Source organism: Falco naumanni, chromosome 2, assembly GCF_017639655.2.
Source record: "Falco naumanni isolate bFalNau1 chromosome 2, bFalNau1.pat, whole genome shotgun sequence".
NCBI lineage: Eukaryota > Metazoa > Chordata > Aves > Falconiformes > Falconidae > Falco > Falco naumanni.
In genome coordinates this window covers 105,547,984-105,572,242 of record NC_054055.1, presented here as the reverse complement: position 1 = coordinate 105,572,242, position 24,259 = coordinate 105,547,984, and the positions used below count along the sequence as shown (strand labels likewise).

The following is a 24,259-nucleotide window of genomic DNA, read 5'->3' as shown; positions in this document are numbered from 1 at the left end:
ATCTAATCATCTCGCCTCATTCCTTAAATCTTTCTAATAATATTTCTTGTTCCAAAAAAATACGTGACAATTATTGTACCTGTCTGGGGAGGTTCTGCTTTACCTCCAAGGAAAAGCTATTCATTCCAAAATACTAACTACTGCGAAACAAGTATGAGGAACACAATACAAGAGAAAGAGAGATGCCTGTTAACCAAGTTGTGGTGGAGTTAATTTAGAATAATAAATTATAAACTTATAATATCTTATAATTATACAATATTTATACTATTATATTATAATCTAATAAAATTTATAGTAATAAGAATAAAAAATTAAGGTATTTACAGGATGGGTGGCAAGGACAGTACTAGATTTGCTAGAAGATGTAGTTTATTAAAAGTAATTGGTGATGGGAAACATGCCTGTATTAACCATCTAAGAGAGAGGTTTCCAATAATATACTACAGAAAATGTCCCAGCATCTTAGACCTGACACTGTATGATCCAGGAAAGGAAATTATTCAAGGAATAAACAGCCAAAAGTTTGAAAACCGATGTTCTTAAATAAAGAAGTGTAAATCTGATTCTGAATCTAGTTTGCCGTTATAGTTGTCTGGACACGTGCTGAATCAGGTAATTTGCCATATCTAATTTTGTGCATAATGCTGAACACACGCCAGAGCTGGATCTTTGAAGTCATCAGTTGAATTATATTCTGGATGAGGCAGATGATATATTAGTCTGTTCTTGAATCACTGTTCTCAGACATTATACCTAACAAGGACATTCAAGTGCTAGAGACAGTTTTCAGGTCAGAGTTTGCTTCTCTTACATAGTTCTCTTATGCAGGTTATCCAAATCGCTTCTCCTAATTGGAGTGCTAACTTATCAGCTTCTTTCTTGTGTGGGAAAATGAACAATTTGAGTTTAGCTGATGCTGGAGCCTTAGTATTAACTGCTCTAAAATGTCATTCTAAAGTTATAATTATAGAATCCTACTCTCATACAATACTTTTGTTTAATTTTGTACCATTGGGATGTAGTCTTTGTTCCTTCTAGGCATCTTTTTTTCATTTAGATCACCTCATCTCTTCAAAATAATACTCCGTCTTTCACCATTCAAGCTTATAACACCACTCCTGAACTTTATAATATCCTGGGCTGCATAAAAAGAAGTGTGACCTGCAGGCCAAGGAAGGTGATTCTTCCTCTCTACTCACCTTTTGGGAGATCCCACCTGGAGTACTGTTTCTAGCCCTGGGGTCCCCAGCACAAGAAAGGCACGGACCTGTTAGAGCAGATCCAGAGAAGGGACACAAAAATTATCAGAGGGCTGGAACACCTCTCCCATGAAGAAAGCCTGAGAGGGCTGGGATTGTTCAGCCTGGAGAAAAGGCAGCTCCAGGGAGACCTTATTGTGCCTATCAAAACTTCAAGGGCGCTGATAATAAAGAGGAGGATGGACTTTTTAGTAGGGCCTGTAGCAACAGAACTAGGAGCAACAGTTTTAAACTAAAAGAGAGTCATTTCGGATTAGAAGTAAGGAAGAAACTTTCCATAATGAACATGGTGAGACACTGAAACAGGTTGCCCAGGGAAGCTGTGGATGCTGCATCCCTAGAAATATTCAAGGATGGGTTAGATTAGACTTTGAGCAAACTGATCTAGTGGAAAATGCCCCCGTCCATGGCCAGGGGTCTGGACTAGATGATCTTTAAAGGTCCCTTCCAACCCAAACCATTCTATGATTCTATGATTTATTGTGTGCCTATATGAATATGAACAGCAGTAGCTTTTGTACTTTAGGTTTGTTTGTTGTTGGGTTTTTTTTTCAGTATAGGGCCATAAGGTTCAGATATAAGATGATCAGGGTTGCTTTTTGTAAAAATGAAGTGTATTCAGGCTCCTAGTTCTGTATTTAGCTATTTAGAAGTCCAGTATATTGTCTTAACTGGTAGTACTTTATGTACAAAAGTGTAAAAAGATCAATTCACTTACACCCTGAAGTGTTTGGTTTGTTTTTGGTTTTTTTGTGGTGTAAATTAATCCTGAGCTACAAGGAGTTAAGCAGCATATGTTTTTATTTTTTAACGGTTTAAACTTTCTCAGTGGTCTGCAGGGAAGCTTTTTTCTTTTTGTGTAGTACATATATTGCATTTAAGTATCCTCAACATATAGCAACATATAAGAGGGTCCGCTTTCTAATTTCTACTTGGTTATACTTCATTTTCAGTTGGTAGAATCTCTTGATTTCTGTTTATTAACTTAATTTGTTTCTTAGTTATTCTAGAATACTGGAGGGATCAGATATTTTAGATATGTAAAACAGTCAAACTTATGTTTTCAATGTCTTGGCTTTAAGGTTTGTTATTTTTTCATGTTGTATTTTATATTAAACATTGTGTGCTTCTATTTGATAAATAATAATCCTGTAACCATTTAAGCATAATATGCTACAGTTAGTGAAGTAGAACAGACCAGAAAAAACAAAATCTCTTTACACCAGTTATTCCCTTCAAAATATTTTTTAAAAATTGTGTTTTATTTTATAAGGAATGTAAAATTTTTATTACTTGTACTGTTAAGAATTTTTTATGGTATTATTTTCTTTGTGTGAAACATATACTCCATGTATCTTATCCTGACTAGGAAATCAAAAATCATCTCACTTAAGACCGTTTGTCTGAATCAAGCCTTTAGCATGATGCTCTTCTTCCTGCTATACTGGAGTTTTTGTGCTGCTCAAGAAATGTCTGCAAGGGCTTTATTACCTAGACTTTCTGAGAGGGAAAATGTGAAGCTGTTTTTGTTTAGGAATGTTTTACATTTGAGAATTGTTGATTTTGGAATATCTCTTTATTGGATGGAATTTTAGTACTATTTGTGTTTTATGATGTTAAAACTGTTAGTATCTGTAGTTATGTATAGATGACAGTCTATAACTCACCTATTCTTTTAAAATATAAATAAACAGATACTATAGGCATTCAAAACCTACTTTCAGAAGAGAAAGCAGTCTGAGATGGAAGTCCCTATTCTTCTAAATGCTTTACCTGTGGTATATAAGTATACCCTACTTTTTCACTTGTAAAACTTTTTAAATACGAAATGAGTTTGCCGTGTTTATTTAAATCAACAGAGAGCATCAAACCACATGATGTTACTTGGGGAGGAAAGTTAGTCAGATTCAGACAGAATGCTTTCCTGTCTTCCAGCTTCATGCCAGTGTTCATTAATGGAGTAAATATAAATATTTTCTTATTCTAATAAATTGTGCATTGGAAGACGGTGCTTATCTAAAATGTGTTGTGGAGTAACCACATTCTGTGCCCCATGAACACTCTGATGAGATTTCTGATCCATATGTTGAACACATTAGGTGCAAAACCAGTCTGCCAGGCAGAAGTCAGTTTGTGCAGTTTTCCTTCAAGTGGCTCCTACTACTAACTTAATTTCCAGAGCAAAGGCCAGGGCTCTGACTCTGAGATTCCTGACCATACTTAAGCATTAAGCAGGCATGTGCAATTTGCTTTTTTCTTCATAAAGTTCCACTAGTGTGAGGTGTCACATCCTGAAGCTTCTTTGATAGTTTATTCTTTGCATTAAGATGTTTAGACAATTAAATATATATTTTTAAAGATCTATGGAAATCAAGGAGCACTGGAATTACTTATTAAAACATTTGGAAAAGAATAAGTTCCTGTATCTGGTAAATAAATTCATAGGAAAACATACTTTACTTACTTTGATGAAACTACTTGCTTTCCTACAAAAACAAGGGCTGGACAGTTATTAAGAAAAATGCTGCTGGTGTTGAGCAATTTAGCAGCCTTGTCTGTTGCTCTGTGATTTAAAACATACTGATAACAGGGTTTTTCAGTCAATGCCTGCCTGCATGCATGCAGCAGCATGATGTCACCAAAAAGTTATAATTTTTGACAAAAGCAAACTCAGAAGGATGTTGAAAATGTGCACTTCAGCAGCAAGGAAGTAGTTTTAAACCATTCCTGAAGCTTTTTTTTTTTTTTACTTTAGTTAAATGTGCTCAGTTCTGGTCTCTGATAGACCTATTAGATATTTTCTAGTCTAGTGTTTCTGAGAAGACCAGAATACAATTTCCAGAGACACATCTAGAATCTTTTAAGAGCTATTTATCAAAATAAACATATATACCTACATATTTTAAATATTAAAAGGAGATACTATGACACCAGCTGTAAGAGTGCTAGAGCCTTTCCTTGACTTTCAGGAATATAAAGAATATTTTATTAATACTTTTAAGGTATAATATGAAAGGGATTAAAAAAACATTAAAAAATTATAAATAAATATTCCGTAGACAAAAAGTATGATTCACCCAAGACATAAGTAGAAAAGAAAGGAAAGTATTACTCCCTCTCATTTTCTAGAGACCATTAAACTGTTCCTGTTATCCAGATAAACAGCAAGCAGATAATTCTTATCACTGCTGGCATTGTGATTGGAAAACTAGTTTGTAAACCAGCAGTTTCGTCTGTGTCAGACTCTGTGTTTGGCTGCATGTTTAATGTAGCCATTTATAGGCAGGTTTGTAAGGAAGACGGATCATCTTTTGGCTTGTCAGTAGCTTGATGATTTCATAAGAACTGGTATAAAGATTTTTCTAAATTGTGTACTGATACAGACAATATTTTTTCCGCAATAGGTAGAATATGTTGCAACATTTTAGGTATTCTTTTATTATTTTTTTGTCTTCTAGGTTTATTCATACAACTAAACATCTCTCTTTGGAAGGATTTCATAAAGTATAAGATACTTCCAGTGAGAAGTGGGTAAAGCTTTTACATGTCTATGAAGATTTGGAGAGTGAATGTAATTTCTCCATAGCAAAAGATGAGACTATAAAATCAGCAAATAAATAGATTATATATATGAGTTTCATAGGTCACCTCCTTTTGTCATACAGATGGGTGTCTGAAGAGTTTCTCATCCTCAGGAAGAAATGCTCTTTGTCATTTCTAAGATAATGTCTTTCAAGGGCCTTATGTGGCCTCATGCTAAATATCATTAGCAGGTGTTCTCTTCCTGAAAATTTCAGCTGAAACAGTTTCAGCAGAGGAGAAAGCTACCAAAATAAAGGCTCAAGAAATGCAAGCTTGAATACTGGTGTTTTCATTATCCATAATGGATCAATACAATAATCAATTGAAATTTCTATGTGGATATGAATGCTTGGATAGGGGTATATGGCTTGTTTTACCAGAACAGTTAATATATTTGTGTATTACTTCTTTTTTCCAGATGCTCCAATGTTTGTGTCAAATCAAACCATGTATTACTCCTGGGAAGGCAATCCCATCAATATAAGCTGTGAAGTGCTAGCAAATCCGTCTGCCTCAGTTCAGTGGAGAAGAGGAAAATTAGTTTTACCAGTAAAAAATACAACACATCTGAAGACCTACAGTACAGGAAGAAAGCTGATACTAGAGGTAAGACTTTAAATGGGAATCAGTGTGGTGGCATTAATGAGTTCCTTCCTCGGTCTGGCAACATTGCAAGTACTGTAGAATACATTTAAGGACAAAACTTACAATTTAATAAGTAAAGCTTTTTTTTTTTTTTTTTCTTTCCAAAACCCCCCACCTATTTATGAACTGATTTATCTCCACATTTCTTGTGAGCAGTTAGAAAATAAACCTTATTTACATGGCTTCTGCTTTGTGCTCAGTTTTCTGTCTGCATTGAACAACAAAAAAAACAATTTCCTTTCCTTGCAAGTCAATAAATACATAAATAAATACAAAATTAACCCATCAAGTTAATACTAAAAATCAAAGTGACTACCTGTTAGGTCCTTGGTATATACAAAAAGGTTTGTGTGGCTTCAGTCAAGAACAAAGCAGAAGGGTAAAGTGATAATAAACTGCAATTAGCTTTGATAACAATTGTTTTCTTATGGAGGCATTGGAAAAATAAGAAATAAGCTCCCTTCTGTTATCTGACAAGTACATGTAAGAACAAAACCTGAGGAAGGCCAAAGACAAAGACTGGACCTTAATAACCCATTTACTTTAACTTGACTACACAGTTAATGACTCAGCAGTGGTGCATAGCAAATCGTCATCCTTAATTAATCATTTCACAACAAAGTGTAACCGGTGTCCCCAGCCCTGGTCTTACCTGTTACAGGGATGACATACAGTCTTCCTCAAGTGTGGAAGAAGTTAAGTTTTCTCCATTTCTTTCTAGTATTTCTTCACAGTTGCCATGGGAAAAGAAGTTGAGAAGCACTGGAATGGGGTATCTCTTTCAGATCCCAAGCAAGAGGTGTACAGGGAAATGAAAAAAAAACCTGGTTTTTTCCTAAAGTCCAAACAAGTAACCTCATGTCTTGTAGTAGAGGATATATATTTAAAAAGATACAGTCTTACTCTTGTCTGAAGGTCATCATTAGGTTTGTTTTTTATTTTAAGTAGACCTTAACAACACAAAATGTGCTTTGCAGTTGATGGTTCTTTAAGTGCTCTTCCATTCTACTGTCACTGACTAGATTCCAGCAGGGCATTAGCTCCCTGTGATATCTATTACCTGTTCTGTCTTAAATGCTTATTCACCTGAATTTACAGTTGAGCCACATCCCTTACATGTTATTTTCTCCCCAAATGTCTGTTATATTGTGAATGCTGCAAACAATAAGAAGTTTAATATTATTCTTGTATCATCTGTAGTTATCAGCAACTTTCAGACCTTTCACTGCTTAATTAGTGAAAACATCAGTTTGTGCAAATAGCACAATAGCACAACAGTCTGTGAAAAAATGTGGGGGTTTAGATTTTTTTCTTGTTTACAAGTGAAATGGTAAAGATGAACAATGTCACCATTTTCCATTATTTGATATTCTAATTTGAATTTGAGAGAGGGGCATTTAACATATTTAGATCTGTATTTGGAGAATATAATAGATAAGCTGAAGCAAGAACACATCTACATATTGGTTAAGGAAAACAGATTTGCGTTTCTGCTTTTTTTAAAGAACTTTGATATTTGGTTAGAAACTACTATTTACAAACTGTATTCATTTTAAAGATTGCTCCCACATCTGACAGTGATTTTGGACGATATAATTGTACAGCCACAAACAGAATAGGAACCAGATATCAGGAGTATACACTTGGTCAAGCTGGTAAGTTAAAAAGTTGTTTCCTTTTCTTTAAGTATTTTTTTCTTTTTTAATCAAAATTAAGTTCAGGCACACTCTTCTTTTTATTTTATTCCAATAGAATGTTTGCAGTTAATTTTAATTCTCTAAAAGTTGAGTTGAAATATAGATGAAAATAAACTATTCCCTCAGAATATGAATCTTCTTTGGATTTAATGTTAAGGCCTTCTGAAATTTTTTTAAAAATATATTAGTCTAACTTGTCTTCCCTTTGCTCTTACTATATCCTACATTTAAAACAGTTTATTTTGTTACTTTAGCGGAGACACATGGGTTTCAGGCAGTAAAAAAAAGAAAGAATTAGGAAAGTCTTTTTTTCCTTTTTCTCCCTGGTATTTTCTTGATAAATGAAGGATGGAAAAAGTCTGAAATACTTCAGCAAAGAATTTTTATCTTCTTCATGTGCACTTCCAGTTATTTAAAAGCATATTTTGACCAGAGAGCTAGATTGAATTAATTTAAGCTCTGAGGTGTTCTACAACCAATTCTTACAAAATTTCTGAATATTTCTAGGTCCCTCTATTGTGGATTAGGTAAATATAAAGATATAACTGTATCTTTGTTCTTTGAAATAACAGTTGAGAGTAAATGATAGTTTGTTAGTATCTGTTGCAATTACATTTTCTTGTGGAATGGACTGACACTTCTTCAGGAAGCTTAGAGGTCTCCCAGCATGTGGATCTCAGTATTTAGATGATGCAAATTGTTCTACTTTTAATGATGTCTGTGGAGTTATAATGCAGTTTACAGTACCAAAAGAACAGCCATACTGAAAGCTATACACTCCTTGTGATGCATTGTGATGGACCATTTTCATCAAGTAGCTTTCAGGTCATACCATACTGCCAGTCTGGCTGATACATAACAAGGGGACAGGTAGAAATAAGGTCTTATAATGTTTTTTTTAAAAGTAGGTCTCATATATTTTTTATGAACTTGAATATTTCAGCTATAACTTTTGGTTATATTTTTTTAAAAATAAGAAAATAGACTTTTTGGAGCTCTGCTAGGAGGACTTTTGGAGGTGCATTGCTGAAATGTGTGCATCCAGTCACAGGGAGGCTGTCTTACCTGGTCTGGTATTTTAATATCTATAGTTTTTCTCAGTAGGGTAATTATTTTCATTTAATGTCTCAAGAGTTATGAAAAGCATTTTTTTATTAAGAAATTTCTTGGAAGTTCTACACAGCACTGAAAGATTTTCCCATTACCTCTAAAGGATGGATTAGCACCATGTTTTACCATTAATACTATGCATTTTTTCTTGTTTTTGCATAGTCATCAAAAGAGCTGAGCTTCCTAAAACAGGAAATTGTGGGGGTTTATTGAAAAACCAGCAAATTTCTATATGGCACAATTTTACCTCATCAAGAAGATCCATTCCTCTTCATTTTACAACTTTTTGGGGTATTTAGCTGTGTGTAGATTTGCAGTCTGGTCTTCCTTTTATAGCTACATGCGGCTAATGAGAAATATATTATCTCTTCCTTTTGTATTTAACCATATTAGTCCTAGCTAAGTCCTGATTTCATTAAACACTTTTTTCCACGTTACAAAACTCTCTCCTGTGTAAGAACTCGCACAATCTAATACATACCTAAAATTTATTTTTTTGTGAAAAGAAATTCCAGAAGAGAACAGTTTGTAGAATCTTCATTCTTGTTTATCATCGTTTACCTGGTTGATTCAATTTATTTCAATGGCATTACTTGAACAATTGAGTTTCTGTAATAGGGCTGAAGTTGTGACTGTAGCAGTTCATCAGTACTACATGTGGCACTAAATATGAAAAATGAGTACTCCCTGTGATGCTCAAATTTGAGGTAGTAATAGAAAAGCCTTAAACTTAAGGAAAGACATAAATAATTTCTGTATCAACTAATTTGTCTCTAATTAAGGCATATTTAGACTTGTGGGAAGTTAACATTGATTTGAATAGGTAAACTATATCTATTATGTGTATGTTATTTTTGCCATCATTAAATTTGGGAAGTAGATTTAACCTTTACATGTCTCAGGACTTGATTTTTCTAAATATTCAAGACTAGCATAAGGTTACATAGATACATTACATTCATAAAAAAAAAAAAAAAGGGGGGATTGCACATAATTCTCTGATTTTAGTAATTTACATCTATCTCTCTTCAGTACCAGGCTTTCTCTTTGGGGCGACGTGCATCTGTTGATTCAACAGCAGCACTGGTTCTGCTTGTCCTGCTGGGATAAGTGGACACTTGTTTCTGGAGTATCACCTCTTAAGATTTATTACCTGTGATGCTTCACTGAAAGGGAAAAGCAGTAGAAGGGCAATGTGAAAGCTGCTAGGATAATTTCTCAGTTTCTCTCAGAAGCAGAAGACTTGCCACTAGCAGTCTTTCTTAAACCCATGAACATAAATGCTAGGAAAGGGAAAGCAAAATCCCCTTTGCATCCCTCTGGTGTCTTACCTCTCAGGACAGAAAAGATGAGAAAGTAGAACAATTATGCCAATGAAAACAGAGGAAATAAGGTTGTGATCATTGCTGTGCACTGCTTTTTCATGAAGATGTATATACGTATGAGCACATCTCAGTAGATTGATGTGGTGCTTAGGGACATGGTTTAGTGGTGGACTTGGTGATCCTGGGTTAACAGTTCTTAAGGATGTTAAAGATCCTTTCCAATCTAAATGATTCTGTGATATTCTGTATCTGCTGATTTTTCTCTTAGATTTTCAAATCAGTATCTCATCACAATGCATGAAACTGCATGATAATTATTTTCGCTGTGTATTTCTCTCCTGCTTTTACAAATAATTAATAATTCTTAATACAAGGTAATTCTCATTAATAATTGAAAAATAACATGATATTTTGATTATGCATTGTATTTCAGCAAATAGAACCTCTAGAAATTCAAGTGAGATCAAATAACTCCATACAAGTTCTAATTCTGTATAGTCCAACTATATCACAGACGTTATTGATGCCAGTTTTTGAAACAGGTTACTATTCTCTACTTTTGCAACAGTTCGCTTAACATTTTTCAGACAATTCTTCAGGAAAATTGATGAATACTTAAAAATATGTATTGGAGTTATAAGCATAAAAAGGTAAGTCAGGGTATATTTAGTGAATATGTAATGAATGAAAGATTATAGGGAGTTATTAGTAAAGCGTGGGCTATATATGGACATTCTGTATAATGATATGAAATGGAGAAAAGAGAACGAACTCAAGTTTTGTAGTAATAATAATGAGCCAGTATCCTTAACATAAGCCATTTGTAAGGTAGTATTTATGTGAGGCTGGGAACACCGAGTTTGGGGGTGTCAGGGCTCCATCGTACTAGGCACTACTTACAGTAGTGTAATGCACAATATTCAGTATCCTAAAAGATTGACATTTTTATCATTTGCATCTAAATAGACAATTTTTGGGGGAAAAAAACGCAAATAACAAATGTAGATCACTGTTACAAATTTTGCACTTAAACTAGAATCAGCTGGAAATGAAAAACAACCAGGGAGATAGACGATAAAACCATCATAATAATTACAGTTATAAAATGTCAAATGCAGCTTTCTTCCTAGTTTTACTACCTCTCTTGCTTTACTCTGGTAGATTAGGAAGCCCTAATGATTGATATTAAAGTCTATAATTTTTTTTCATGCATTTCAGTAAAGCCAGGGTTTCCTTCTGGCTTTGATTGTAAATACTAATGCTGGGGTGTAGCACACTTTCTCAGTAGCTCTGTTGGGGAAAAATAAATACAGTTTCTCGCTGGGACACAGTATTAAGCAAAGTATGCTGATAGGATAAATTTTACAAATAATGATCATTTTAATGAATAGTTCCCTTTTAAAATTCTGCAGGAATTACATTGCTTCATGTTTTGTTCCATTTTTCTGTTTTGCTGTTTTTCAGCAGAATAGAGTTACCTTTTATTTTTTAATTTACTGCTAGTTAAAAAGTGGTCATACTGTCACAATGCCATTATCTTTATTTCTGTTGCCCTCCTTAAGAAATTAGACTTATTGATGATAGAAAAAAATTTTCAGAATTTAGATGCAATTTGCAGCCCTACTATTTTGTATGACAGGAAAACTATAACCATTCACTTAAATTATACAGAGCTACTGAATCAGCCTGAATTCCAGACACTTTCATTTAAACCTTTCAAAACAATTGAAGAACTGCAGCCTGTTTAAGGTTTTGCACTGAAAGGTGTTGGCCATTACTGGTAAATGGTGAGAAACCAGCACTTTTTGAAAGCTTGTTTGGATATGCTCACCATCTGACTTGCGGTGGTCAACTTGTAAAAATACCACATGGTTGACATGACTCTTTTTCATTGCATAAACATTTAAATTGCTGTGTGAGTGACATGTAGAATGCAAAAAGAACCACAGCTTTTTCATTTCTTGCCACTGCAAATTACTTACTTCATGTACAACCACACCTTTTGTTTTAGAAGTCTACTTACACTCTGTTTTTTCTCTATGACAGGCTTAGGCTTTGGCAAGCTAGGTGAGGTTGACAGATTATCTCAATGGCTGAGATGAGCCTGAGATGAGCACAGGTATTCCTAGATTTTCCCAGATCTATTTTAGTCATAGTTTATGTGAAATATCAGTATGAATGGAGATGGCACTAACTAGCAAAGCATTTTTCCTTTTTATTGAGATCTCAGTGTCATTGTTTTCAGTGTTTTTGTATGAAGAAATAGGAAAATGTGTGGCCATGAGTAGTCTAGGATTATGTTGTTGAAATAGGTAATCTATTATCTTAAAATGGGAAAGGTTAAGGTTGTGATACAGAAAGCTAAACTGTATTTTTTGAGTAATTTTATTTTCTTTAAATATTAACATGTATTTTGCACGTAGCAGCCTGAATCCAGAGCCCCTAAAAATTAAACTATGATTCACCTCTAAGGCTCTCATGGCCTTACTCATCCTAGACTTCCCCTTCCCCTTCTTTCTTCTGTTCTAGGATGGCAAAGGTGTTAAAAGCTCGGATAAATACTCCAAGCCTTTCTTTCAGTCTTTGCACCTAGAAGGATACTTTCTTTTTTGATGAAGGCTGAGATTCTGATCTCACCCTATCATGTCTGGAACATCAGCTCAGTACAGAGATATACAGTGCCTTAAGTGTAACAGGATCAACGGCTGGCAGAAACCATACTAATAGGCAGTGAACACAGCATACAAATTAGCTACATGATACAACTCTGACGATGAATTTCAAACTTGTCTTGCCAAATCATCCCCATTACATGTTTTGCACAGCACATTGTTATAGAACATCAAGGATTTTACATCATTTAGAGGTGATGACACATAAGAATACTTAAAGAAATGAGGTGCTATATCTGTTTCCTTTCTACAACACTATTAAAGCAAATTAAAAAACAAAACATGTTCTATGATGTCATTAGATACTGAGCATTCACATGCCGCTATTTAATTAAACATATTTTAAGCATTCTGTATACAGAGAAGGTCAATGAATATGGAGAATAATAACATCAAAAGCAAATGAAGACATGGGAAAGACATGGGAAAGACAATAACTAAGCTGCACAGAAATGACATCCTTTAATGACATCCATCTCTGTTTTACATAATCAAGTCATGCTCAAAATATGATAAGGTTGATCAATAACTGACAAGGACTACAACGTCAAATTTAACAGTTTATTAATCTGGATTTGTGGTGCTGGCACTTTGGTGCTGGTTAATGGATGGGGTTTTTTTCTACAAACATTTGGGCTTTCACACAAGCAAAATAAAATCAAAGAAGTAGGATTTCATTTTCCCTGGAGAGTAATGTAAAAAAAAAAAAAAAAAAACCAACAATAAAAAACCCACCATAATAATTCAGTTCCAAGACCACGTTATGGGATGATGATGATTTAATTTTTGTATTATTTTTTTAAGGATTCCTAAGTTGCTTTCACTGTATAGCTTTTCCCTCGCTGTTGCCAAAATCCCATGTACCTCCACAAAAATACGTGCAGATCTGAACTCTAGTTCTCTGTTCTAAAACTTGCCATTCACATCTTTGGCAGCATCTGTTCTGATCTGGGAAGACTGGAGCCGGGGAGATTCTTTGTTATACCCAGAGTAAGACACAAACGAGGACAAATGCTGCTAATCAAGGAAATGTGTGTGTGTGTATATATATATATGTATATATATATTAAAAAAAAATTAAAAACTTACATAACCAAAACATTCATGTGTTGTGGCAAGCAAATAGCCATAGGAAAGAGAGGGAAAGACAGCAGAGGAGAAAATCTAGCAAGCAGTCAGGACAGAGTTGCAAGAGACAGTCACCACCATGGATCCAGTGGCGTTCCGCCAGTCCATAGTCTCCGTTCACGTCAGTGGTGGGGGTCTCTGGATCACCACTGACTGTTTGGTGGCCCAGGCTTTTACAGGGCGTTCAAGGAGGGCCACCTCCCAGACAGTGGCAGTACCGCATTCCTCTGGGGGGCACATGCAATCGATGCACAGGTGGGGTGATCGTCCGTGTCTAGGCACAACCCTCACGGGGGCGAGGCCTTTCCTTGCCCTTGGCCAAAACACAATGTCAGGCAGGGGTTGGCTCCTTATCTCTTCACAACTGTGAAGTCTTGCAGGAGCCCCGCTAACAAGCTTTGAGACAGTCAGTTTGAGATATGGTCTCCCACAGCATCAGCTAAATGATTTTTACTAAAAAACTAAACAGCAACATATTTTCAGTAAGTCTATGTGTGAAACTATCAACACAGCGATGGTGTTTTGCTTTGTGTGCATATATCTTATTTTCGTTTGTTATTTCTGCATTTATTTGCTAGCTGTGGTCCTGTTTCCTAATTAATTCCTTATTTTTCCAGAATTCCCAGTGATTTGGTAAATCTATTGCAGTTTTCCCAAAGCAAGGACAACCAGACAAGACTGAGCCTGACTTGTAGATTTAATACTGAATTTCTCTCCATTCTGGGGATGTACAAGCATGAACTATTTCATAGCAATCTTTCACTCCAAAGATCTAGTCCCCAGCCCCATCTCTTTCCCTGACATGATCCTGATTCCATTTACGTTCAGTATTTAGACAGTTATTTTCAGTCAATATATGTGCCATATATACAGAGGTGGGAAAAGCTGCAGGACTGCACTAGGTACATATTGACATGAGATAGGAGACAAGAGCTAACTGGAAGATAAATCTCTGACCACACTATCTTGTTTCACACCATCACTTCCTTTTCTCCATTTATACCTAGCACTGCTAAACTCTAAAAAGGAAAATTATTTTCTTCCATAAAACTATCCAAAAAATAGCTGTAAATAGAATCCATAGTGATAAATCATGATCATTTATTGAACAGCTTGGGTAATAATAGTGATAGACTTGAAAGAGCATTTACGTATGAGTGGAGATAAATATGTACTCATAATTCTGTGTGTAGTTCTCTATCAGCTGCAGTAGTGTTTTTTGAAACCAAATGAATACTGCTTAGTTTAGGCCGATATATCATGAAGTTCATTTGTGCTAACCAGCTTTATCTGCTGAGTACAAAATACGTCAAGTGCAATTTTACACTTATTAATTGGGGATTTTTTAATTTATTTTATTTTTAAGGAATTCTTACGTGAATACAATCACATACTGAATAAAGGAATAGACACTGTGGAAAAAAGATGAAGTTGACTAAATGTCTAACACTTTTCAATGACTTGTTTTAATTTAAAGGTTGAACTTTTGCTGACATCCCTTGTTTTGACAGCAGTATAATGACAACAAAGCTAGCAGTGGAATTTCTGAGAAATTATACCAGTATATGTGCTATCACTAAGTGATCTTTAGATAACAGAAAAGAAATCACATACTTTTTCTACCATCTAGTCTTTCAACTTATATGCGTAACTGTATATGAAAGAGTAATGACTGCCCATAGCTAAACTCCTCTTAAGATTCATTTGGACAGTTGGGTTTAGAAGGAAAAGGAACAAGAGCCATCCATAGTTTTATCCTTTCAGAGTATACGGCTTTGCAAATTATTCTTCACTCCTGGTAAACATCGAGCCAAAAGCCTTGCAATTCTAACATGAAAATGATGGCGATACTCCAAATAATTTCAGCAGACAGGGGACAGCTCAAATGCTGGAATGTTTAGCTAGATCAGGACCAGAGGGCTGTTAATCTTGCATGATCAAATTCATACTCATTAGAGAACTACAGAATTAGATTCACTTCATTATACTGCTCATAAAAAAAAGTTAAAGATTTACCTAGTCTGAAACAGATAGTAGGTATTTTATTGTATCTTAATGGAATTGTTACTATTTATTTCTGATTTTGACTAGGAATGTGTCTCCTGTTGTATTTTCTTCAAGTGCTTCACTCTTTTCTTGGAAACTGATATATTTCAACTCTGACAACTGCATAAAACTTACCTACAAGTGTAGGTTGCTTAGATTTTAGGATGCATATTTAAAATAGTACTGTGGACATATTTCAAACTTATATGAGTTTTAAACATATTTCATTGTGCTAGTTATGCAAGTTATTTTACTAGTTATGCGAGTTATTTTACTGGGTTTTCACAGGAGCTTAATTTTATGCTTATTACCAAATGGAGTCATATCTTCATTTGGCAGAAATTATACCTGAATCTGCAGTAGAGAACATAAGGTTCTTCCTGAAGGATCACTTCTTCCCTATGCGCCATTTACTGTAGATAATTATACGCAGGCATACACACAAGGAGAAGATCTCCTTAACATTTTGAAAGTCAGGAACAGAGTGGATAGGTAAATAACACATTTTTGTTTCATACTATTGACCAAATAATTGTTTGGATCCAAACTGAAGTAACAGTGAATTGCCGTATAAAAAAAGCATACAAAAACTAACATAAAAATAGCCCGAGTGTAATTAAATATTCATTCAACCCTAAATTTTTAAGTTGTTTCATTTTGTACTCTTTTAACAGGAGAAGAATAAAAGTGTTTAGAAATTATTTATAAATATGGTAGATATCCACAGCTCCTTTTAGCTTTCGGTTAAATCGGAAGAGTGTTCATCTGCAGCACTGGAGAGTTATATTAATTTTCACAAGTGGTTGGTATCCACATCACTCACACAGTGCCATGCTGCTTTAGTCTTTAGTTTGCCTATCCTGAACTGCTTTGCTGACATTCTTATGCTGCATTTTTCCCACCCCTCTCAGAACCATCTTTTGAGCTAGGGAGAGAAAGAATCTGTACACAGAATACCACTTAAGGTATTGTCACTATTGGGCAGGAAAAAAAAAATAAATTGCTCTCGGCTGTAAAGAGAATCTGGAGGAGAGGGGTCACAAGTCGGTTCTAATCCTCGTCCTCCTCTGACTTAGGGACCAATGCTTACCTAGCAAGCAACTCATATAACTATTTCTTCTTCTGTGTGATCACAGAAAAAAAAAAAAAAAAAAAGTATGTTTTTTGAACAGATTTACTTTTTAAAAAAAAACCCAACAATATGACTTGTTGATCAATTTTGGAAAAGGTTTAAAACCTGGATCTGTGTTCTCCTGGATGCATAGCATACTGCTTACCTTTGGTCAGTCTATCTGACCATAAACCTTGAATTCCTCTCTGCAGAGTAATACAGCTTCACTAAGAAGGATAAAAATTTCTTGCAACATCCCATATCCTGATGAAATTAATGTTTTCTGGATTAAGAAAGAATTTGAAGTTTGAATCCCTCAAGCTGAGATTTGCCTTCTACTCAAATATTTAACGTCAGGGATTCATATAGTTGTGTCTATAAGTAAAAGATATTAAAACTGTTCATCCATGTGAATAAATCTCTGCTACGTTTAACGCAATGAGCACCAAGCATTGGAGGTTTCAGGAGACCTATATTCAGAAATGCTAAGTGTGGAAAGTCACAGAGGTATGATATTAGCATTAAGACAGCAACTCTGACAACTCTTAGAAAAATGTAGGTGCCTGATTATTAAAAGGTTATAAAAATCAGCTGCTTTAGAGCAGCTTTGCCAGATGTTCTTTTCCTGAGAATTTGTGGCTGAATATGTCCTTGAACCACTCTTTAATATTTTATAGAAATTTTTGGCTCATTTTCATTCAAGTACCAATACTAGGTAAAGCTCAGATTGATTCTCTTTTTATTCCCAACTGTCTGACAGCCCTTGAATAAAGACTACATTTTATGTAAATGGTTCAGTACCCACTAACTGAATGATAGAATCATAGAATAATAGAATCATTTAGGTTGGAAAAGACCTCTGACATCATCACGTCCAACTGTTAACCCAGGACTGCCAAGTCCACTACTAAACCATGTCCCTAAGCATGGCACAGTGCATAGGCTTTGGCTCAATTTCTCGCATGTCCTTATAAATATATCTTCTATACCATGGAGACAAAAGCAATGTCAAATCTATAAGCAGGTATGGAAATAATTGTCAGATGTATCACAAGAGAAAATTTTAGTGGTATCAAATCCCTGGTTTTCTGTCCACACAAACTAAAATTCTTCGTAGTATTTTCAGTACAATTTTTTTGTAATTACAACACTTTAAAATATAGGACAATTAGAAAGGAAAGTCTTTTGTCTTCTATGTGTTAGTTTGGTCGTACTTGTAGAAGTAGCATAATGTTTCTATTTTTAGAGATGTACTAACCCCAAGGATAATTTTTTGCTCTTGTTTCATATCTAGCATCTCAACGCCTGCAGACACCTATTTTGTTTTCATAGTTACTTTTTGCTTTGAAAGATATGCACTTGCTTTTAATTTCAGATAAAATGTTTCTTTCGACCTATTCCACAAATTATTTCTTAAACTGGAAAGAGAATAGAAGCTTTCTACTAATATACCTTTCTAGTAGCCTGGAATCCAGTCTTTCAAAAAAAGAAAAAATTTATTCATGTTTTCAGCTGTATTTCAGAGTTTCATAAAAATGGCCAAACCATTTATGCAGTTTTGTCATAATCTTATTTGGAAGAATTCAGACTCTGAATGATCTATTTAGCCATAACTGTTCTTATTGTTAAATTTTATATAAAGTTTGATATTCTCTTTCACATAATTATACAGTAAACAAATAATCTCTTACACTGATTTATGACTAAATTAGCTATTAAAAAGGATCATACTATAAAAGAAAGGCAGAAATGGAAAATATTTTTGCATAACTTCAGCATACAAGAAAATAAGTGTGGTTTTCTTATAGTTCTGTATTAGAAAGCTTAAGTTCTTTATCTAATGCAAACATTATTGTATCATAATCATGTTTTCTTCCCTTCAAATTGCTAAGGAGACTTTTTGAGGTAGATTATCAACTGTTTAGGTCTGCCTAGTTGCTGCTGATTATTAAATTGATGTTTGTACTTTTTTAGATGTGCCGTCAAATCCTTATGGAGTACGAGTTTTAGAGTTGTCACAAACCACTGCCAAAGTTTCATTCAATAAGCCAGATTCACATGGAGGTGTGCCCATTCATCATTACCAAGTGGATGTAAAAGAAGTAGCCTCAGAAACCTGGAAAATTGTTCGCTCCCATGGAGTTCAGAGTAAGTATACAGAAAATAAATGGAATTATTTTAACTGAAAAGAATGTCAAGGGAAAGCAAGCAAGCATATGCTGATTCTTTATTTCTCCATTAGTCTTAGTCCGGTAGCTGTATCTTCAGTTAACTTTAATGCAGACCTCTTTACACCGATTAGAAATTTTACTGTAATCTTGTAAAAGTCAACTGTTACTTTTTAGTTTTAAAAAAGTTTAGTGAAAAAAATTACAATTATTTTGCATTTTTCACTGTTCAGTCAAGTAGATAAGAATATTTTTGAATCTATAAATTTCAAAGAGTAGAAATCACATAGCAGTTAGTTCGAGAATATGCAGTACATATGCAGTTAACTTAAAAATTTTAGGTACGCTATTATGTAATATTTAATCCTGGGCATTAATTACTGATTTTGAGCTACTCAGTAACCTTTCTACATACCTGTTAATATTCATGATGACTGTTTCAAAAGCATATCTACAAATTATTTTTCAACAAACATTAGATGCCTTCTTTGCACTTCTCTAAAGTCAGAAAACAGTGTAAGCCTCCCCAAATTGACAAGAATTCTTTAAGTACGTTCCAAGTTGGGGTGTTTATGCAGAGTAATGTTAAGAAAATACATTCAATAGATCAGTAACCACTTGCATTCTTATTTACCCCTTGGTATTTTTAACAGGTAGGGCAAGTTAAAGCAGCCCCAACAGCTTTCTGATTTATACAGCAGGAGGTGAATTGTTGCAGCTATCAGCATAGTAATGGGAGAAAAAAATGTAGCAAATGATCTAATATGTGTTATTTTTTTCCCTTTCACATCCCATAATCCACACACAGAAATTCTGGATTGAACAGAGCATGTTCCAAATTACCATTATTTCAAAAAAAACATGTAATGAACATGTCATCAACAAAAATTCAAAGAAACATAATGACTTTTTATCTTTTCTTTTTCTTAACCAAACACAGTAACTGTAAATCATAGCAGCATTCATTTCAGTCCAGTATAGCTTGTGTTTCTTTCAGTACTAGAAGATCTAAAGAAGACAATGTGTTTCTTCTAGCTGGAGGGCTTACACATTAATGGACACTAGTGTACCACTTCCCTTCTTTTCATGTTACATTTCAGACCAAGTTTGAGACTTTTTTCTCATAGCTACTTCCTTCAATGAATTCACAGTAAATTTCTTTGATGAGAACTACAACATACCAAATACTAAAACCTGAAGTGACCAGTCTGTGTTAGTAGGGTACAATGCACTGAAATGAGAGCAAACCCATGGACTGCAGAGTGCAATCACACAGACAATTTAAAGATAAATCCAGAAAAAAAAAAAAGGTCTTCTCCCTAAAACTTTCTTTCCTATAATTTCTGTTAATGTGAAGTTTATAAAAAATCAGTGATTACATTAGGAAAGATGTATACTTGACAGACCCTTGTTGTTATTGGAGTTGACAGGAGCTGCCTTCTTCAATAGTTCACACTTTGATTTTTGAACATTCTTTCGGCATGACATGTTTTTAAGTTTTGTATACAGTTGTTTTATTCATTTGGAGATTTCTATATAACATGAATTGATCTTCTTGGAATTATTTTAGTGCAATATCTCTTTGAATTATTCTAATATTTAAAAGCAGAGTAGAGTAGCAGGTACAAGTATCTGCAGCCCTTATGAAGACAATACCACTGTGAAGTTGACTGTAAGTATTTAGGATCTCTGCTGCCATCCCTACTAAAATTGGATATACAGCTCCTTTGAGAAGAAGGCTGTATTAGTTTCAGCATGCCGTCATGTTATTTCCCCACATCTCCCTTTTGTGCAATTTGCCTTACTTTTTTTCAGTTTATTCTCCTTTCTTGCTTGGAAGTTTTCAGGGGCTTTACCTTCTTTCAAGTACATATTTTCCTCTTCATGTCATTGTCCCTAGCTGTAACGCTGAGAGGTCACACTAGTTTTGGACATCTTGAAAGTACTTCTTAATGGCATGTATTATCAAAGACTAATCCAAGTGATGACAAAAAATAGTAAATATGAAAAACCTGAGAAGTTATCTTGGTATACAAATAGGTATACTTAGATAAATATTGGGAAGGTAAACTTTACTGAGATGACAGTGGGCAATTTTAAAAATTAATGTTAGATCCATAATTAATTCATGATGTTTTCTGAAATCTCTTTGTATACCCCTGCATAGAAAGATTGAGATTGTTTATCTTGTATTTTTTCTGAATTTCTCTCTGAACTACTTTAGAAATCAAAAACTACTTTAGAATTTCAAATATTTGCTATGCAGAAGGCATCTTGTTTTTGTAAACCTTGTTGGTGCTACACTATGTAATTTGATAGAGAAATCAAAAGGGATCTGGTTTCATTTATCATAAGTTCTTGCATATATTCTATAATGAGTTAAAAACTTGTTCTATTTGTGAGGTGCTGTAGGGCCAAACCAGAAAAACAAGATGTGTTACTGAAACACAGACTGAGCAACCAGGAGCAGAAAAAGTCTTTGGAGGTGGACATGCCAAAAAACAGTATTTGTGGGAGGTTTTTTGACAAAAATACTGCTAAGTGTAACTGGAGGATTTCAGAACAGATTAGCCTTCACTTGTTTTCTGAGCATTCAGAGAGTTTCAGCAAGTTTTCTAAAGCATGTTTAAACTTCTCTCCATTTACGTTTTAGCATACTTACAATGTCATTGTAAGAAAATGTTGAGATATCCTCTTCTAAAACCCTCTTTTCGGTTACTGAAAGATTTTTTAAAGAAGCTTCTCTTAGTATGAAGGCTTTTTTTTTTTCTTTATGCTTTTTGAGACATTTAGGATACTTTCAAGTCTTCTGAATGATTAAAAAAAAAAAAATGTTTTTGAGACAGTTTCTCATTGTGCTTAGGGAACTATGGACTATTTTTCTACCATGCCTCAACATCTTCTCAGCTGAGTGACGAGAATGTTTAGACTACACACAGTCAGTATTTTGTATTAGGATTTGTAGTTGGGTCATCATAATTTTCATCTTGGTCAATATTCCTTAGTGGAATTTTTTTATTTTTTTTTTTTCACATTTAAGGGGCAAGTTTATGGCTAAGATTAAGATATAAATGCTGTTTACACAAGGACAGTTAACTGCTTGCACAGCTCAAGTAATGATGCATACATAATGCATGAGTCATGATTTTTTCCCAGCAGCCAGTGATAAACTACGATGAAATTTTACAGGATGTCTTTTTATCAGACTGATTTAACTCAGGAGTGATAAAACAGCACTGCAGCCCTTTCTTGCCAGCGTAGGTAATGTGTAAATTCCAAGACCATCTTTTAGGGGAAGGAGGCAGAAAAACTTACATGCAGGAGAAAATAGTACCTGGGAGGCTCTTAGCCTTCCAATACAGAGATTGTCAAGACTAAACTGGGTCTTCTGGTCCCTCTCTACTATTACCAGAAGGAATAGTGTAGTTGTCTTCATACAGGCACAGAGAACAGCCATAAACTCATAAAATAAATGAAAACTATATTTTTAAATGAAACAAACATTGTGGAAATGTGCCTACAGAAGTTATTTTATAAATAAAATGTTAATGAATAATGAATAGATGTTCCAAAAGGTTTTTGAATTTGATTGATAATAATGCTAACAAGTCATTAATGCTCTTATGATTGTGATGCAATAGCTATGTATAAAACTTTCTACAAGTAGGATTATAATTAACTGGGTGTATTTAAATGAAAAATACAATAGATGCTTACCAAAGCTATTAGGCATTCTTATGTAATCAATCATCCAGTAAATACGAATAAGTTTAATCAGAAAAATTAAAGAGTATGAAATGGATTCAGTGCAAATCTGTTCAAACAGCCTGCAATTCTTTTCATCTAGGAAGAACGCTGCCAGTTTCTTCAAAGAATCCCTCAAAAGGTAGCTTTTGTCTCAATCTCTACTAGTCTGAACTGTTTTCAGATTAAATTAAAGAGAAAATCCCAGAGTCTTGGAGCTGTAGCCAAAAATATCTGTTTCTCTATTCCCTCTCCTTTGTCTTTTATAATGAAGAAGATTTCATTTGGAAGTCTGTGCTGATTGCAGCTATTGAAGGAGAGCACAGAAAGTGAAGCAATCATTCTGATACACCAACTTCAGACTCTTTAGGGATTTAAAAGTCATAATCAACACTTATCATAGTTCATCAAGAGATCAGTGAGCAAATGATAACCAGATTTCTCTGCAGTTGTTAGGTGCTTTTCTGATTATGCAAACTGTTTTGTTGCAGGGTAGCTGCAAATCTGTTCGTAGCTCCACTTTACAGTGACAATGCAGTAGGGTCTCCCTGTGGGCTGGAGTCCAGAGGACAGGGGGGTGAGCAGGGACAGTCAGAGCTAACAGTGCCCTCAGGGTCCAGACATTTATGACCCTGTCAGTAGTACAAAGTCCACTAATCTTGAAGTAACAGAAATGCACATAATATTGGCAAAGTTCATTCTCCGAGAAGAGTTTGCATCCTTTCAGCCAGAGAGCTGGTAAAACCCTTGAGTGTGGGATATTGCCCATCCACCATCAAGAAGGAGATAAGAACCAGTGAAGAGCATTTGCCATGCTTTCTTCCGTAGACACTAAGAAACGAGTGAGAAGGTGAAGATACCTTTGCTGGGAAAATACCTTTGTTGTCTTACCACAATCTTCTGTGGAGTTTTATTATTTTTTTTAAATGACGTTCACTTATCAGTTTCTGAGTAACCAGCTTAGATTTAATAAGAAAAAGCCTTCACTATTTTTTCCCTTTCAAACAGTATTGAGTTTTCCAAGGAAGAAATGGAATGGACTCAGAGACTGAAAATGACAGTGAAATTCAGTTCCAAAAGTCCCTTCAGTCCCTCAGAAAGCACCAATGGTATAACTAATCGAAAATCCATCAAGGTCTTGTTTCATCTTAATAGCATTATAAACACTACTAATTCTGATTCACAGGTAGCAAATAACGCATTCATAAAGAAAAGGACTTGGCTTATACACAGTCCTTAAACCACTGTGGAGGTGTGCTTGAAACCTGAAAAAAATACACTCTGAAAACTTGCATGTCTTCAACAGGAATACATAAAACTTCATTTTGCAGTCAGTCAAACTCAGAATATAATGGGTATGGCCTCTGAAACTAGCCATTTTTCATTCCTTTTTCACATTTACAGACAGACAGAGAAATGTGTCAATGGATCTTTCTTTTCAAAGCATTAAATTTTATATAGGAATGAAATTCCAAGGAAAACTAGTTTCTGCATTTCTAGTGCCCCTCAATTTGCTGGTGACAGAGTAACATAATACAGTAAAACCCCAGACCATATTAAGATGATAATGGAAATTCACCTACGGGATATGTGAATGGTTGGCATTTTCATTTTAGGGAACAGAGAGACACATTTGGGGAATTATGTAGCCAGTAATCTCTCTCTCACATGTGTCTCCCCCTATTCTTTCTCTTGCTTCCTCCAAACTGCAGCAAGTATTTTTACTCCCCTCTCTGAAAGGGAAAAAATGCAGTCTTCTTTTAAGAGAT

The 24,259-nt window shown here is 34.6% G+C and overlaps 1 protein-coding gene across 1 annotated transcript in view; it reads left to right on the top strand.

The window, feature by feature from the left end:
• NCAM2 (neural cell adhesion molecule 2) overlaps positions 1 to 24,259 on the top strand; it is a 289,954-nt gene that overhangs the window by 208,244 nt on the left and 57,451 nt on the right. Inside the window, exons 10-12 of the mRNA XM_040582866.1 lie at positions 5,263 to 5,450; positions 7,048 to 7,144; positions 18,553 to 18,726. Coding sequence (XP_040438800.1) covers positions 5,263 to 5,450; positions 7,048 to 7,144; positions 18,553 to 18,726 — 459 coding nt within the window. The remainder of the gene's footprint in view (positions 1 to 5,262; positions 5,451 to 7,047; positions 7,145 to 18,552; positions 18,727 to 24,259) is intronic.